The sequence below is a fragment of the Dermacentor variabilis genome, chromosome 2 (assembly GCF_050947875.1).
Source record: "Dermacentor variabilis isolate Ectoservices chromosome 2, ASM5094787v1, whole genome shotgun sequence".
Classification (NCBI taxonomy): Eukaryota; Metazoa; Arthropoda; class Arachnida; order Ixodida; family Ixodidae; genus Dermacentor; species Dermacentor variabilis.
Genome location: NC_134569.1, coordinates 79,937,587 through 79,956,472, shown reverse-complemented (window position 1 = coordinate 79,956,472; position 18,886 = coordinate 79,937,587). Strand labels below are relative to the sequence as shown.

Below are 18,886 nucleotides of genomic sequence, written 5' to 3'. Positions count from 1 at the left end.
CGGTATGCCGGGTGCGAGCGAAGGCCAGGGCACACACACGCACACAGCGGCGCTTTACAGTGTGTCTGGCGCGGGTTCCTGTGAAGTGGCCGTAAAGGCCAGGCGCGAAAAACGTGGACACTCGAGAAAAGCTCTTTCCGCACTTGACAGCGCAGCGCGGGGCCGATAGCGCGCATGAGCTCACCGGAAATGGACGTTCGAAGGCGCCTCGTTTTTACAGCCCGAGGTGCGCGGCCAAAGGCTGCGGCGGGACACCGAAAACCAAAGGGGTCGCCGGCGTCCGCCGCGGGTTCCTGTCCACTGTGCCATATAAATACGGAGGGGGCCTGTGTCGCAGGAGTCAGAGGGGTGGCTATACTCTGGTCACTCGAATTCCGTCATGCTGGCATTTTGAGCCAATCAACAGAGGGCGTAGCCATCCTTGGGGCGAATAAAGGTGTCAACATGGAAAATTTCTTGACTTCTTGACATGGTGGAATATATATATATATATATATATATATATATATATATATATATATATATATATATATATATATATATATATAGAGAGAGAGAGAGAGAGAGAGAGAGAGAGAGAGAGAGAGAGAGAGATTATATGGTTTTGCGTGAAATACGATCTGATTACGAGACACGCCGCAGTGCAGGGTTCAATGGAATAATTCTGGCCATCTGGGAATCTTCAACGTGCACCCAATGTACGGTGGACAAGTGCTTCTGCCCTCAGCCCGTATGGGAATGCGGCCACCGCGGCCCGGATAGAACCCGCGACCGCGGACAGCTACAACGCCGGGTCATCGCGGGATTTGAGTGTTCAGATAGCACCGCGGTTAGGGGTCATTTCAGCCGAACCAGTGAAACCAATTTGTATAATCAAAGTGCAGCCACTGTGACGGTGACCGAGTGCGTCGCAGCTCCTTCGCGTCAGATGTAGCTTTCACACGTCGCTTAAGGACGGTGGCTTCTTGGTCGGCCAAAACGACATTTAAATGTGCCCTCCTGACAAAGACACGTCAACAATGCGACATAGGCGTCTGAGGCGAATTATATATATATATATATATATATATAAAGGAGCGCACTTTTGTGTCGAAGGTCGGAAAACGACCACCCCCCTTCAAATCCCAGAGCCTGGAGGAGAGGGCAGCAAGGGGCTCGATAAACACGCACTGGAGTGGGTAGGTTCTCGAGATGCGGACGCGCGAAGCAACATACAGGCGCACTTTCCTGATACGCGACCTCTGTAGAGTTAACGCTGCAGCAGCGAGCAGCCCCACTGTGGATACAGCAGCGTCTCTCCGGTTTCGGTTCTAGAAAGCTCGATGCACCCGGAGAGGATCACGTGCGCTGCTGAAAAGCGCGCAGGGCCGTCGCATGGACGGAATACGAACAGCGGGTTTCTGAGCCCGTCAATGAACTTTCGTTGGACGGTGGTTTCTCTCTGCGTTCTTATGGCGTTTCGCCTTACACGACAGCAAGCGCACAGACCACACACAGTATATGTTAATTCATAGGCGAGTTTACGTGGATATGCCTTAAGTGACGGAGCAAGAATGCTCTGAGCTAACATAAACTGACGGAGGAACCCCGCGAACTCATTGCGATTGAGTAATATTACCTACATTGCAACTGTGGAGCAATCAATGAAGATAGCGCAACATATCACGAAGCTTCATGACCCTCCCTCCCTCCCCCCGCCCCTTCTCCGTCCTTCTATTTTTAATCCACGAAAGCACGATGGTCTCAAATGTAAATAGGGACTTTACGACGGTACCTAATTTCGGACGTAACGTACAGCTGGGAGTGACGATTCTGGGTACCGTCGCAAAATAAGTTCACACTTTTGCTCTAGCAGACATCCAGACAGCTGATCACAGTGGACCATCGAGATATTAGAATACCTGGAATATTTTTTGGACGCGAGATTACCCGAAAGAGAGCAGTAGTCTGCTGCGGGAAAGCGGGAGAACAGCTTGTACTCGGCTATGACAAACATAAAATCTACATGTTGAAGTGGGCGAAGAGTCGTGATGAGACAGCTGCTATCGCTTCGTTGGTAGGACAGCCTCACAAATGAATCTGCATTGACTCCGGCCCTTTCGTGCTTTGTTTCTTCGTTTGTATTTTCTTGCGCGCAGGCACGCTGCCCGCGATTTCCTAACAGCGCTGCTGCTTCCCAAATGCTGCCGCCGCCGACGCCGCTACTGCTCAGCTTTAGAAACGAGACAGAAAAAAATTGATTAAACTAAAGCGCTAACCACTAGCCTTATTTGCGATACTGTTTTGATCTGTTACATATTCTCCGAAGTGACGTATACACCTGTTATGACCAAACAGACAACTTTACTCTGCAGCTTGAATGTCTGTACTCTCGAACGGGGCGAACAGTTTGGTCAGTCGGCATGAGTTCATTTGAATCTGACAAACCGTCTGACAATATGTCTGAAATAAATAAACGAAGAGAAGCATGAAAAACACCAGGACGCTTCCTTAATCGTTTCAGCTGGTTTCAAGAGATTCAGTATGAGGCGGAAATACTTCGCGGTAAGCATTTGCTGCCTTCTCAAAACAACAAGCCTTTGTTTTTTCTTCTCACTCGGTAGCATGGAGGTCGGCCGCTCAATCAGGTTTCAAAAAAGAAAAGCGGGGCACTAGTTTGAACAGACGTTGCGAATCTACAAGCTTACATACTATCGTTTCAGACTACACCAGGAAGGGGGAAAAATCACCAACGGTTGTTTTCGACACAAGCACGATAAAAGCGCTCGCTATCGAGGCGGCCGCGCATACCTCGGCAAACAAGCTTCCATCGTCGCACGGTCGCATTGCCAAGACAACAGGGCCAGCAGTCAGGGTCTTATCAAAGCACGACGACACTCCCGATCAGCGGAGACATTATTGCCACTTGTCAGTCACGTGTTTCGATCGGCATACCTTTCAAACGAGCGAACTGCTAACCTTCTCAAATGTTATCGGGAGCGATCGCTGAGGCTATTGTACAGTTAATCGCCAGCAGATTCAACGCTGAACTTCCGCTCGACAATTGGCCGCCTATTAGAGCTGCATCCAGGCGTTAAAGACGGCGTTTTTTATCTGGAGTCTCAAATTACCAGCCCCGCAGAACAAGCGATAAGGTTGAGACAACGGCGTGCAGAAGGGTCAGTCGACTGCCGCCATCCGACAGGGCGAAATCGGCGGCTAAGCAAACTGACAAAAAAGGTTCCTCCCTCCTCGATTACAGCGCGATTTCTTCCTTCTGTCGCCCTAATTATCTTTACAAGACCCTCACAATCTGTAGTCCGTGATGCCGCGCAAGTGTACGGCCACTGCCAGCGTGGCACTGTTATCTCTACACGCAGAGCAAAACCTCCTCGCGGATATGTCAATGGAGCAGCCGACATCTCACGTGAACGGCATTTCCGCAAGGACTGGGGTTGCCATAAGGACGGAGGAAAATCACTGGGACTTAGCCCTTCAGTTTCATATACGAAAGCGGTGAACCAACGACGAATGGTCAGTGACATTTAAGCACGGCATACATGAGCTCACACGGGTACGCGTACGTAGGTGCACATGCGGTTCCACAATATAAACGGGGTGAGAGGCATGCAAAACCAAAAGCTTCGCTGTTGATGTATGGAAAAACGGCACTGTCCAATGCAATTAACACTGAAGCATGAGGGTGCTAGTTTTAGGAAGTTCCGCGGATAACAAGGGGGGAGGGGGGGGGGGGCAGACTCCAACTCTGCACTGACCACTATCGCGTGCAGTGTACCACTCATCCGAAGCTCGCAAATTATATATGCAAATGGTCAGAAGGGATGAACAAATTTTACAATGTCATCACCTTTAAGCGCACATTGCGCTCAGAAAACATGTTTACGAAATGTCTTAATAACACGTATTGATGGGCGAGTTGGTTCGCGATAATGAATAAATTAAACCAAATCATCAAATGTACTTGGCCATAGGTACTCCTATAAGGTCATGAAAGGCTTTGTGGCAGTGGACGCAATAGAAGCGAATGGCCTGGCACCGGCGGCATCACAAACTGCGCGTAAATAGTGAAAACCTCGTTGTGCGCTAACAGAAAAAAAAAAAAAAATGTCAAGCGACAGAAGCGAGACGTCACTCCACCCCAAAGACATACCGAAGAGTTCAGCGCTGACTGCTCGAACCACGCATGTTGCACTGCGCTCACTTACAATGTACGCCAAGGGTGTTAAGCTTATTTAATCAATTCAATATCATAATCGGTACCTCGGATCCCTTAGGAAAAAAAAAAAAAAGAGACGCCGTACAGAAAATCGCAACTTAACTCCAAATCGCTTTCAATTTTTTCTGGCGCTCAAACCACTGCACAAATACGCGGCATACTTTCAAGACACGCATCAGCTAGCTTACATTGCTTGATTGATTTGAACCTTTGGCAGACTACGGGAATCGCGGTGTTTTTGCAGATTTGTGCCTTCTTGTGCGGTAAATGTTCACAAAACTCCTCTAAGTTGAGTTTCTCTTTCTTTAAGAATGAAATGTACATAAAAAAAAATAAACAGAATTGTTACCGCAATTACCCTGAACAACTTACCTTGGCCAGACATTATTCAAATTTATGACGTCATAGATAGCTGGTACGGATATTTCCACGTCGGCTCTTTCGCCTTTAAGTATATAGTTCCTGGCGTACCAAACTTCGCCCACAATAAAAAGACAGCCAACGCTTTCTATACGTAACTTTATAGAAGCCCGTGAGTATCATAATCGATGTGTATGTTCTGAAACGCGAATACCCGTCCAACCGGCCAATTATGGTGTAAAACTTTATGGAACCAGCGGTGTGATCAAGGCGTTAGCGCTAAGTTCACGCCGAGTTATCAATCTTGCGCCGCTTTCCTGCACACATAATTGTAGACAAATGATTCAACTAATACGTAACACAACACGTTGTACTTGTGCAAAACACTTAAGTGTTCTTTCCGACACGTCAGTGACGTTACGAAAAGAAACGCGTTATTCACTCGCACTGCCCCACGATGTTGCGACCCTGCTGTGATCACATGCGACGACGCATGTCGCCTGCTCACGCGTCGATCGGTGGCAGTGTTGCGAAAAATTTCTCATAGGGTTCCCTATACAATACTGTATGAAAATCTATGCAACCACTTAGCACACGCTGCGAGCTTTTAAGGAAGTAGATCCTTGTCTATGCAACTATCTTGCCGACCTTGCTACAAGCTTATGCCGTTGCTAATATGGTGTTTTAAAAGTGCAGCGTCCCCAAGTCGCATTGCATACCCCAAAACAAACTCATTTGTACGCCGCTTGCAAGCCTGGCCGTTAGCGTCCCCCAAGTTCGGGCCCCCGAATTTCTAAAACACTCTAGTAACTGCTGGTTACTAATATTGACGAAGAACTACGTCAACGCATTGTCTAAACAGCCTTCTCCGTGCTGCGCGCTTGGAGCTGTTTCTAAAATAGTAATATCTTATACTGGCATAAGTTACGAAGTTTTATTATACTGATTTTATTATATGTGCCATGCAGTGAGTTAATAACCTTAGTTTAGCAACTGCGCCAGATTTGCTAGGATTGCAAAGTGTATACGAATAGCTCGTTCGCAATTCTGCAGAAGCGTAGTCTACCAGTCTTTACCCTATACTTAGTACTCTTTAATGTGCTATGAACAGTATTTTCTTTTAGAATCCCCCTCTAGGGACAAGCGACATCGGCTAGCAAGCTGACATCATCGCCAGCTCGGGCTTACAGCAAACACCGCAAACCGGGGGAGACACTGCAGGAACAGTCATTGCGAACGTCGCAAGGCGCACGGCTGCATGCTGTGAAGCTCTGCGTTGCGTATCGCTGCCGATTAGGCGTGGCCGTGCGCAAACACTCGCAAGGAGGCAGGGCTCTCGCGTCCTTTATCGCTAAGGTGAAGCCAGCGCTACCGAATGGAGAAGCGTAAACACTTCCCGACACTCAGCGCCTGCTCCGCGTCTCCCCTCCCCACGAATGGAAGACACCCGTTCCAGGGTTATCTACAACTGATGCACTCCTATAATTTAACGGTGATTACGGGACACACTACAAGAAGTTTTGTCGTGTAGCATATGAATAACGGAAGTTGTTAAGAACGGCCAGCTGCAGTGCAAGTTTGCCACCCAGTTACGACTATGGGGGCAACATTCCGGGAGCGTCGCCGCCAACCTCTAGCCTCATCACCGTTGTGACGGAATGGGTTCGGCGGGCCAACTATTGTTACCAAACTCCCCAACGCGGACCTGATCTGTACGGGTGCGCGAGTTGCCGCGGGAACGCCGTTTTGCGCTCCTTCCCACGCACCGACCAAGACGCAAGACAACGCGCTACCCGGAACGGCTGCGAGTTCTATGAAATTCGTGTGGTGTCGTTTTCGGACCGTAAACACGTGTGTGTGTGCATGTGTGTGTGTAAACCGTCCTGCGGGGAGGCGGCTAGTTTGCGATGACTAAACGAACGTTCGCATCACCTTGTATCGCGGGAGGACAGAGTGTTTAAAAACTGCTGTTGTGCGGATGCTCGACACATTTCTCTTAAGCAGTCATGTTAGACTGAGACTCTCTCTCAAGCAGTCATGTTAGACTGATGTACTTTCTCAAACAGTCATGTTAGACTGATATATATATACTGTAAATAAACCCATATTCCTCGTTCTCGATGGGAAGCAGTCCTTCCCTTCATCAACGTCCTCAGCGAGGATAAGTTGGACGACGGCATGGGCCAGCTACCTTCGAATTCATGCTGGACTCCAATCTTGACAACGCATCACGAGCGATGGGATTGAGCCCCCAATCCTGACAAAGTGCAGTAGGCGAAAACTTCTTATTTCGTAGAGAAACTGACCGCATTAAGTTTTCCGACGCGTTCTCGCGGTGACCAAGCGGTACCTCTACGTGAGGTGCTTTACAGTAGAGCTCATGTACAGAGGCCTCTTGGTACGAGTTGTTGAACATCTCGCGGTGACCAAGCGGTACCTCTACGTGAGGTGCTTTACAGTAGAGCTCATGTACAGAGGCCTCTTGGTACGAGTTGTTGAACATCCCTCCGGAAAGAGAAGGCACACAAGGAACTGGTCCAAAAGTTGCGGATTAGAGAGTTTTTCAGGTAGAACAGTACTACGTATAAAATGAAGCCGTGATATTAAAATGATGGAGCTATCGAAGCGCAAAGTTAACCGAGGTTTGCAGGGAAAGCAAATTTTGTTTTAGTGCGGGAGTTAGTCTGAAAGAACGCACTTGGACCTGAAGAATAGGAAGCCGAGGGTGGTGGGTCTGTGTCCCCGTTGCGTTACCGAACTTTCAACAAATTTCGTTCTTCATATGTGAAAACCAATTACAAACACTTTCCGCCGTCAATAGGTCTACTGCAACTATTAAAACGTTCAATTTTTCTTACAACTAATGATGACCGCTAGAGGTGAGCGAATATTCCAAAGTTTCGAATAACGAATCGGATAGTCACTATTCACAAATGCGAATATTTTTTGAATGTTTTCCAACGTGAACTGCGCCGAAAAAGAAAAGCATGAAATTGGGGCAAAAGTACCGTATTTTTTATCCCCGCGGGCATAGTATAGATATAAAAGAACTTGCGTAGTGTGCACGCGAAGAAACTACTTGTTTGATCTAAATGCCCCATTTGTACATAAAAAAAAAAGAAAAAGAAACGCTCTACAACGTACTATGTAATGACAAAAATTTGCGTTTTATATTATTTGTTATAACAGCTATTCACTATTCGATATTTGATTTTGGCACTGTTCGATTCGGTTTAAAACTCACTATCTGCACGCCCCTAACGACCGCTATAGGGCGCGAGTTCGATTCCAAATTTCTGGCATATATAGGGCGTCCCAGCTAACGTTAGTCAAACTGTTGAAAAAAAAAAAAAAAACTAATGAAAATCATAGTAAATAATACGACTTTAAAACCTATACAGTGTTCGGTCGTCAGACCTCTGACAACATTGCAAGTCTCGTAATCGTATTTTGCAGCGTGATTTTTAGAGGTTTATTTTCTTTAAACAGCTTGGTACACACGGTATATATGATAAGCCAGCAAAATGTGTATCGCTGCAGTATGATTGATTAGCGTTATACTGCAAGGTCATCATGGCACGGTGCTGTTCGCATCTAAATGGCTGAATCGTGTAACATGCACTGTTGACTTGGCACTTTAACTGTATCTGGCTTTCACTTCATCCCGTTGACGCTCTAGTAAATGCACAGACAGCGTGAACAGTGCCATTTTGAACCCTCGAATTCTTATCTCGTAAAGACTTCTCGTGTAAAATAGGCACTAGACACTAAAAATGAGAAACAGAACAAGCAAGACATAATAAAATTAAACCTGCTCGTTTTAATATAATAAAGTAATATACGCTTACACATCACTGAGAGAAAAAAGAAAAACACGTTGTGTCGCAAATGCAGGATTTAAGTTCCGCATAGATCTCTTCTTTACAGTCGTGAATGAATGAATGTCGCAACTCGTAACGACATTTGTAATCTCTATTAAACAAGAACAAAATAAAGAAACAACACAAAGGCTGATTCCAGCTCAAGCTACGAAGAGCGAAGCGCACAAAGCGAAAGCAGACGGCTTTGTTCGTGATGATCGATAACAGCACAGCTGCGCCTGGCGTGCCGCCGGCGAAGTTAGTCCGGGAGAGTCCCGTAGGAAAGTTTTCTTCGGAAGTTAAGTAAGTCGGGTTCCCGTCCGAGACTGAAACTAACGCAACACGGATCACCTTCGCATGAAAGGAAACCTGCTCGCAAGATAGCTTAGCTCGCTTTTAGGGCTCGAGAGACGTGCGTAAGTATGCTCCGTGACGATGCGTTCGTGTTCCCTGGAGAGCTCTTCGTGACACGCCGTAAAACGCGCGTATCTTAGAGAAAACTAAATACACAAATGCGTGGCAAAGACAACAAGTTCATGAGAAACAACGGTTAAATAAACAGCAAAAAGAAGACGTCACGCAGCGGGGCGTAAAGTACGGGAGAACCGGTTCCGGAATTAAAGGAAAAAAAAAAAAATCGCCAAGGAGAAGATGAGCCGTAAGACACGACGGCGATCGGCAAAGGCATGCGCTTCCTAGAGCAGAGAAATCATGTTCCAATATGACTATACTAAAAAGCTTCCGAGTTATCGCCGTGTTTTGTCGCGGCACAACTTGTGACAAGCACCGCGGCAAGCGTAACTGGTTGTCTACAAAAGAGCTAGGGCACGCTTAGGAGGCCAAACTTCGCTCTTACCTGTCCCAAGTACTCGAAGCCGTGCTTGCTCGCGAGCTCCCTAGCCAGCTCAGCGCCTCCTTCGACGTGAACCACAAATTGGTCGGTGTAAACTTCCGCGCTGTTAATCGGACCCACGGAGATCAAAGCGGCAACGGCGACAAGTAGTATCCGAGTCATGTTGACGTCGCAGTGCACGGGACGTCACACACGAAGCACATGTAAAAGCGGCCTGTCACTCGCGCGGACACACGCAAAGCTGTGCTTGCTTTGCCGAAGCACCTAGCTGGCTCCTGCCTCGGGGGAGACTTCCTTTGATTTGCTGCTGTGCGGACAACTCTCCGGGGGAATTTGGTGCAAATGCCCGAGTTTCACGTGGAATTTGGCATGCCGGTTCTGTGGGCAAGTGGGCTTGTTCCTGGACTTGGCCGTTGTCGGGGCATAGGGCGTTGCGTGTGTCGGACCTGCAGTTGACTGCGACGGCCGATGAGTGAGTCGCCCACTGCCCGCTCCCGGCCGCCGACAGCCAGCGAGGAATGGGGCGCCGGGGCTCCCCCCGTTGTTGATATCGACGGTGGCGCCGCCGCTGGGGCCACGCGCGGTACTGACGCAATTTATTACGTCACTTACTACTATGACTGAATCAGCCTCTTGCGCATTCGCGATATTTATTTCAGGCGTATTTCAGAATAGAACGGCTCGGTTGTCTTTTTCACAAATGTGGTAGTGGTTTAAAACGCTCAAGTCACAGAAGCTGCGGTAGCACGGTTGAAACACAACGCGGCTTTGGTAAAACCAAACAAAATCAGCAGACATTCCAACTAGCGGCACTAATAAAGTGATAAAGTGCTTTATAGTAGGTTACGGCTAGTTTCTTATTTTTAAAACAGCAGGACGCGCTAAAGCAAAACTTAGTAATGACAAAGTAGATCTAGCATGCAGAATTTAACGTCAAATGGGCTCATTTAAACGTATTGATCACAAATAATAAACGCTACAAATTTTCCTTGCAATACTAATGAAGTAGCGCGATTACCACGTACTGTAGTACGTGGTTATATGTCAGGCAAGAACTAAGATGTGCGGTTTCGATTTCATTTCGGCGCTTCTTATCAAACAGGTGTGTCCATCACATCGGCATAAACATCAGGGAGAAAATGGCCGCGCTCAGAGCAGTTGTGAAGCTCAATCCAAGTAAAAACTTTTCACTCAAATCGCAAGCACACTCTTGTTGCGTGCGAAATTACGGTCAAATAATTCGCACACGCTCATCTAGTATTTATGTATAAAGTGAACACTGATGCCGTTTGTGACGACGAATTTCTGTATGCAGACTACGATTTTCTTGCAGGGATCGCGTGCCCTCTGGTAAGTCAAGTAAGGTACCGGCGCATTCGTGGACGAAATCCAAGGGAACCCCACTTTGAAAAGAAGGCGATTTTGGAAGCATGCAAGCCTATTATACCGCGACGCACCGAGCCGGATTGGGAGAGTTGTTACCTGGCCAAGCGCATTGACGTGGAAAGAGAGGTTAGTTCTTAACAGCGAGCTCTCCTTTTTCGGCAAAAACATAAGAGCATAAGTTGTCTCACTTCAGTTGTCGTGAAATGCAGCGCTTGCACCGACGCTACTTAGTCCTACCTGGTACATTTTTCATGACGCTAACATTTATTGTATTGCGTACTGTTTGCTAGAGAAAAACACGCTGCCTCGCAGTACTTTCGTAATTCAATCGGAGCCCCAATCTCGGGCAAAGTTCTGATTGGTGTTGTAGAAGTCGCGAGACGCTTTTTTCGTTGCTGGGTGCTTTTCTCGTCGCGACAATATATTGAAGTTTTTGCTAGTACTGCTCCAGGAAGGCACCCGCGATTTCTACAACACCAGTCAGAACCTTGTCCAATTTTGATCCTATAGCACCTTAGACTAGCATGTAACACATCGTCCTGCGGGGAGACATTTACGACTGTGTTATTTTTCCTTCATTTTCAGCCGCACCCGTACAATAGAATAAGAGCAAACATTCTTCGAAATGAGCTGCACGAAGCTAAGCTCATTTGCTTCATGCATGAAAACGCGTCCACTAGAGAGGACAGGATAAAAGTACACAACATGCTGTTCAAAAAGGTGAGTGTTATTCTGTTCTTCGTGAATGTTTCAAGCATTGTCATGAGAACTTTGAAATCATGCAAAATGTAGCCAGCAGCAAATAGGAAAGTGGTTTCCCCAGCGTAATCCTTTCCTTTGATACGCTGGGAACCTTCAACTTCGCCTTTGATAAGGTGTCATAGAACTTGCATAACACTGCGGCATAAATAATTCTGAATGTTATGAGTTGAAGCATCGTTATCATTTAAATCTTCAACGATAGCTGCCACTTGAATTATTGCATGTAGCCCGTGTGGCAGCGTTGTAAAAATAAAAAAAATTGGCAGTTTCGCAACACTGACTGTTATAGCAAAGGTGAGCGTGGCACTTAAACTTCTGGGACGGTGTTAGCGCGTCGTGTAAGGCCTGTAATAACATCGCACAGCTGCCACTACACTCAGCAATGTGGAAGTCTGGGTACATTGGTATTCAGTTTTTAAGAGCTGGTTCAAGATCACAGAAAACACAGACGAAAAAGGCACACATGACACCATGCTGCGTGTAAAGAACTGCGCCAGTAAAATTACATCACTTTCAGGTTTGAGCAGTGGTATTGCTTTGCACTTTTAATATTTAATAGTCTGGGAAAATTTAAGGTGAAGAGGCATCTGCTGTAAAGGTTATGTCTCATGACATTCGTTCGCAGGCTGCCATTTTCAAAATTCTGAAAAATTGATTTAGTGGGAAACGTAAGACCTGGCAGGAGCAACTTTAGTGATTGAATAGTGTAGCAATATAACCAGCATATAAGGCATGGATAAGCATATAGCATACATATACCTAAATATATGCAGAACTCTATGGCCACGGCGAAAGTTCACCTGTAGTGTTCATGTAATTGCAATCGCAGTAAAATGTGAAGCATTTATGGTAATAATTTAATAGTTATACCTCTAATGATGCGTAATTCTGTGGGCTACTGAAGAATCGATGGCCAGTCATGCTAACAAGCAAAATGATATAAAAAAAAAAGTTTTTGCCTATAGTGCTCAGATGTGCAAAAGATTGTTTCTCTATATTGTCTTTAATTCGTTTCTCTCAATGTGGCAACGTTATTTTCCTCTTTTTTCATCTCCACATCTAAAAGGGGGCTAGCATTTACTCTGCTTAAACTTAAAGCAAATCATATGTTATTTTCCTCTTTTTTCATCACATCTAAAAGGGAGCTAGCACTGCTTAAACTTAAAGCAAATCATACATGCTATAAAAAATTTGTTTCACACAAATTTGTGGTAAAAAATGTATGTCATTAGAGGGGATATGCTACACCTTTTCTTTAAAGATGAGAATGCACTGGAGTGAGGGTGATGCTTTTCCGTGAATAAATTATTGCTAAAATTTCATAAAGGGACCTAATTATAAGAAAGACATAAAGAGTGCAATGTTTACATTCCCCATTACTCCTCGGCACAATATTTCCTCTTGGCTGGGGCAGTGCAGATTAGCACTGCCTTGCCTATTGTGCCTTTCTTACTTTTTTTTTTTTCACAGTGCACTCATGATAACCTTCAAAGTTGGCATTTGACAAAAGTATTTGAGCAAGCAAATAAAGAAGAGGGAAACAGGTTTGGGACTACACATCAACAATAACCGTTTCCTTGTTTGCTAGAAAATTGGAGGGGTGCGCATGCACGCACAAGATTTCACACGAGAGTAACTCATGATTGTGAACAATCTCCCAAAATCTGGTATCTATGGGCTGTCATGTCATGGGATGTCATAGAGGAAGCCTTGAGAGCTACGGGGTGTTAGGATTGGGGGCCCAATTCCATCGCTCGTAACCCGTTGTCAAGATTAGAGTCCGGCATGATTTAGAAGGTAGCTGTCCCATGCCGTCGTCCAACTTATCCACGCTGAGGATGTTGATGAAGGGAAGGACTGCTTCTCATCGAGAACAAGGAATGTGGGTTTATTTACAGTATTTACATGCAGTTGATCAGTCTAGCATGACTGCTTAAGAAAGTGTGTCAGTCTAACACGACTGCTTGAGGGAGTGTCTCAGTCTAACATGACTGCTTAAGAAAGTGTATCGAGCATCTGCACAACAGCCGTTTATAAACACTCGGTCCTGCCCCGATTCCAAGGTGGCGGAAACGTTCGTCCAGTCATCATAAACACGCCGCCTCTCCGCGGGACGGTTTACACACACACACACACACACACACACACACACACACACACACACACACACGCACACGCACACACACACAGGTTCACGGTCCGAAACCGACATCACACGGATTTCGTAGAACTCGGAGCGGACCCTCGCAGCGCGCCCGGGTAGCCATTGGGGAAGGGGCCTCCGACGACGTTCCCGTGGCAACTCCCCCACTCATAGCAGATCAGGTCCGCATTGGTGGGTTCAATAACAATAGTTGGCCTGCTGAACTCATTCAGTCACAACGGCGACGAGGCTAGAGCGTAACGGTGGCGTTCCTTGAAAGTTGACGCCGCCATCGTCGCAACTGGCTGGCAACACTTGCACCTCAGCTGGGCCGTTCTTAACAGGGGGAGAATGAGTAATTCTTTATGCGAGATTGTGGGCTCCCTGGCAAATGCAACATTTGGCTCGCATGTTCATGACAGCATTATCTGCAGGTTGGAAATGTTTTTTTACTCGGTTCGAAAGGTGTTCCTCCGCCCCTTTAATATCAAGAAAATGTGATATTTGTAATGCAACTCTTTGTAGAAAGGCAGGTCACTGCTGATGCAGTGTAGCACACTTGCAAGACGAGAAGAAAGGGACCTGATGTTTATTAATCATATCATAAGAAGCCAGCAAACAATGACACCAAGGACAACATAGGGGCAGTTACTTATACTTTACTAATTAAATGAAAGAAATGATAAATTAATGGAAATAAAAGTGGATGAAAAAACAACTTGCTGCAGGTGGGGAACGATCCCACATCTTCATATTACACATGCGATGCTCTACCAGTTGAGTTACCGTGGCCCCACCCACTTGCCCTACCTGCGGCAAGTTTTTTTATCCACTTTCATTTCCATTAATTTATCATTTAGTTAACTCAATTAGCAAAGTACAAGTAATTTCCCCTACGTTGTTCTTGGTGTCATTGTTTGTTGGCTTCTTGTGACACTTATAATGCATTGTTTATTGCAGTCAGCTGCTCTTGTGTTGTCAGCTCTTGTAATAACCATGTGAAAAAAATTGACTGCCAAACAAAGCGGTCTTTGCAACACATTAGATACAGTGATCAAATCTTTTTCTCAAGGAAAATTAGGTGTAGAAGAAGACAGTGAAATACTTTACATTTCACTGCTTTACATTTCTAGTCTTTTTTTTTTTTTTCAAAGCAGGCATAAGGATAAGGACTCGGCTATCCCAAAAGGTTCACTTTTTTATGCTCCTGCTACTCAAAACATGGAAAAAAAGAGATGCCCTAACATGAACGTACTGGTTTTTCTTGTCTTTCTTTTTTTTTTGTGCCTAGTGAATTAGTATGTATGAATTGCACTGTTAACACCACCAGTAAGCATGGTATGAAAGTCATGTTTTGTCATTTCAGAACTATTTCCTCAAAGCGTACAACAATGAAACAGTACGCCTCGCCATCACTGGAACCAAGTTTGAGTCTGCGATGCCTTTTACGCTGTCTCGAAATGCCCTTGTCCTTAGCCCAGAAGCCGACGTGCGAACATTCTTCAAATTGATGAAGAAGATGCCGCAGTTTATACTCCTAGGTGAGTAGTGCACCATGTGCTAGCTTATTGTGCACTGTTGGTGTTCAAGGTAGTGAGGCTCACTCGGTGTCCGTAAATTTTTATTTTTCAATTTGGCTGATGTTAAGTAAAGTAGTTAAAGTAGAACCCTGATCATCAGAAGAAAACTTACAGAAAAATCGAAATGGGTTGGAGCGCATACGGCAGGCATCACCAAGCCATGACTGGCAGCTTACCGCTAGCCTTGAAAGAAAAAATACAATCATGGCACTCTACTAACATATGGGGCAGAAATTTAACAAAGAAGCTTTGGAAGAAGTGAAGGACCATGCACAGTTAGTGGTGGAACAAAAAAATGTTAGGCGTAACTTTAAAGGGTTCCTCACCAGGCTGCACAGCAAACTTTGGTTACACGCTGGAAGTTCTTACGTGTCCTCTAGGGAGTGTTCTGCTGCAAAAATGAGAAATATTTCAGTGCCGTGAACCCATGATTTCAGGAGGCGAGCTTCACTTGCCCCCATCTAGCCTCAGCGAGAGAAATTCCTTGCCTGCATTCTCCCATACTGGAGCTCTAGGATCGAGTGATGCATACGTCATGGATCCAGCCTTCACTTTCTTTTTTTCTCCTCGCTTTTTTGAAGTACAACGCACTTCTGCTGATGGAGTTGCATGTGAGCTGTTGTTATTGTCTTGATTTACGCAGCGCACGATTTTGCGTGCTGTGCACGAGAACACCTGACTAGCGGTATAAGTCAGTGCTACACAAATGCTGAGGCAGACACAAGCGGATAACAGAGCATTATGCCACGCTGGAACACGTTAGAAAATGACATAGTTTTGGTGTTTGCACTGGAGACTGCACGACGTGGGAACAAGCAGACGAAACGGAGGTACATCTCTCTTGCTGTGGTGCGAAGTAAAACAAAAACAGGCAGACAGGTTTGTGTGTTTTATTATTTATCTAAGCTTTAATTCGTCTATTCAAGCAACATATGACACAAATAACAGATGTTGCCATGAATAATTCTCGAAGTCACATGTCACCATGAGCGGCGTCACAGCACGAGCGTGTGCACGTAGGCACACTAGCACGTGTATGTCACTCTCTGTCTTGGAGCGCAACAGTCGCGAGGAGAAGCGCAAACAGCATTCGGTTTGAAATTTCATATCTTTCAACGGTGCATAGCGATGTAATACTTTGCAGAAACGATCATTATCACGCGTAGCGGCGTTGTATGTTTGGCGTTTGTCAGCTCAATATGGCCAGACCTGGTGAGGGGCCCTTTAAGAGACAGGAAGACAGCTATGCGGATTAGGGAGCAAATGGGAGTAGTCAATATTCTTATTGAGACTAAGAAGAGAAAAAGAAATGAAATTGGGGGGCGGGGGGGGGGGGGGGGGCAGGACATGCAATGCACAGCGCAGATAACCAGCAGTCTGTGTGAGTTAAACAGTCAGTGCTAAGAGAAGGAAATTACAGTTGAGGATGGCAGAAAATTGGGTGGTGTGACGAAACCAGGAAATTTGCAGGCACAAGGTGGGTTCAGCTGGCGCAAGATGGAGATTACTGAGAGAGACCTTTGTCCTGTAGTGGAAACAAATAGGCTGATTGTGATGATGATGAATTGCATGCAATTTTTCATGCTGGATTGCTGTATTTCCTTATAAATAACTTCAGCTGCTTACGGATACAGTGATTCTTTTGCATTATTTTGCTACTGCTTTCCTCAAGGAAGCAAGTGGTTAACTCAACTTCTTCATCTGAACTATGAGGTATTCAATATCCATTAAAGGCGGAGCAGGCTGCTGACAGCTTCGACACTTGCTTGAATTAGCAGTAGTAGTTGTGAGCTACCTTCAGTGGCTGCGAGACGATTTTGTACCAGGTGTTCCCATGCAACTGCAACTGTCCTGAATACTTCTTAAAGGGACACTAAAGAGAAACACTTAGCTTAGACTGATGAAGTGTTCTTTTAAAAACTCTATTTTCTTTAATTTTGCGATACGAGGTTGATCACCATCATTGTAAATGAAAGTAAGTCTTCGTTTTTCAATTTCGTGCCAGAATTCCAGTGCCAGTACATCAGTGTGACGTCACAGATTTCGAAGTATTTTCTTAAACAATTTCTTAATACTTGGGCGGTTGTGCCTCAGCAAATGTGTTGCTAAATTCAGTCCTTGCCTCTGTTAAACTAGAATTTCTATAGATAAGAAATTAACTAGGCCCAATCAGACACCGTCAAAATCCATAACATCATGGTGAGCTGGTGTGGGAATTTTAACTTGACGTTGCCACCCTTCTCTCATTTTACTGTCTTTCCTGACGTATCAAGCTTCCTCACACTGTACGAGCAAGATTTTGGTATTGTAGCTTATTTTTCTCTTTTGCGTCCTTTTAGAGGAGATTGGAGTAGCACATGACAAGCTGTCGTTTACTTGATTATTCTTTTTATATCAAAGAAAATTAAATCCTTCCTTAAAACATGATTTCTGCTGCAAATGCACTTGTTTAGCATCTGTGATTTTATCATCGGGTTAGTGCAAGCAAATAGTGCTATGTAAAATGTGAGCAGCATTCCTAAATTTTGCTTTGCAAATTGCTTTTGAAACACACGCAGCTGGCATAGCGCACGGACGTTTCCTCAGTAGAGAAGAACTGCAGTGGTTGAGCACGGTGCCAAACATTGAGTACCTCCAAGGACAGACATGTGCAATCCTCGCATCAGCGGCGTCGAGGACTCTCCAGATGACTTGTCACCACCAGACTAAGTTATCCCAACTTCTGGCAAGCCATGCCAATCCTGCAAATCCTGGCAACGAAAGTGCAGCCAATGATGATGCCCCAGCCCAGTCTTCGTAAAGCACTTGTAATGCATGTAAAGTTTGTTGTAAAGTTTTATGAAATTGCCAGCTGGTCATTGTGTCTAACTGTAGTGCACTGTGTCTAACTGCATTACCGAAATGTTAACACAGAAAGAAAACAGGAAAAAGAAATCTGAAATATACAAAATGTTCCCACTTCAATTGCCTAGAGCACATGAAAATTTCATTGTTCTACACATCAGGGATATACACTACAAGATGTTCTCTACCTAGTGGGGAGTGGCTCTTTCTAGTAGGTGCCACAAATATTGCTCAAAACAATTGTTCTCTGGTGGGCCTTCGGTAGAAGATATCTGTCACATGTAGCATGTTGCTGCATGACTACATCACATGTGACCACGCGTTGTTGCACGAGTACACAGTGTAAACAAGAAAGACCATTAATGTCACCAGCAATCTGAAATCATCTCAGCCGGCACAAGAAATCAGTCAGCTGGCGACAGGCAGAAACACGCCACCAAATAGATGCTGACAGTCCAGGCTGGTATTGCGGGTTCTTATTGTCTGTATTAAACTCGCATGATCTGGCATCATCCTCGCACTAACTGGTACAGTAGCAACCAGAAAATCATCTTGCGATGCAGCAGAAGCATGAGACCAACATTGTTCTCATGAAGGCTCAGCCTGCCATTTTTGCAATCATCCAGTGCACACCTCAGCATGCTCATTAAGAATTGCCTCTGCACTACAAAAAAATTAATAGAGAACAAAAGTCTAGAGTGTCTACTATCAGGGAAAACCTGGAATATTCAGGGAACTTGTAAAGTCTGGAAAACAAGGGGAAAAAAAAAACAAAATTTGCACCTTGGTTGCTTTAAATTGGGTATGTTGGTACCTACAGGTGCTTATGCCAAGCACAGTGTTAGGGCTGAAGAAAGTGATGGTTTCAACCGAACCTACACA

The 18,886-nt window shown here is 45.3% G+C and overlaps 2 protein-coding genes across 4 annotated transcripts in view; one reads left to right on the top strand and one right to left on the bottom strand.

Annotated features, from left to right (window-relative positions):
* The window catches only part of LOC142572152 (proprotein convertase subtilisin/kexin type 4-like), a 208,040-nt gene extending 198,219 nt beyond the window's left edge, over nt 1-9,821 (bottom strand). The window contains exon 1 of one of the 3 annotated variants that reach the window (XM_075681061.1): nt 9,293-9,821. In XM_075681061.1, the coding sequence (XP_075537176.1) occupies nt 9,293-9,451 (159 nt within the window). In that variant the 5' untranslated portion in view covers nt 9,452-9,821. The remainder of the gene's footprint in view (nt 1-9,292) is intronic. The other 2 variants (XM_075681060.1, XM_075681062.1) reach the window with 2 other exon arrangements.
* A 593-nt stretch (nt 9,822-10,414) lies between these two features.
* On the top strand, nt 10,415-18,010 carry mRpL10 (mitochondrial ribosomal protein L10). Its single transcript, XM_075681059.1, has 5 exons — nt 10,415-10,465; nt 10,623-10,801; nt 11,261-11,395; nt 14,947-15,121; nt 17,719-18,010. The coding sequence occupies exons 1-5, from the start codon at nt 10,429-10,431 to the stop codon at nt 17,958-17,960; spliced, it is 768 nt and encodes a 255-aa protein (XP_075537174.1). The 5' UTR covers nt 10,415-10,428; the 3' UTR covers nt 17,961-18,010.
* The last annotated feature ends 876 nt before the right edge of the window (nt 18,011-18,886 follow it).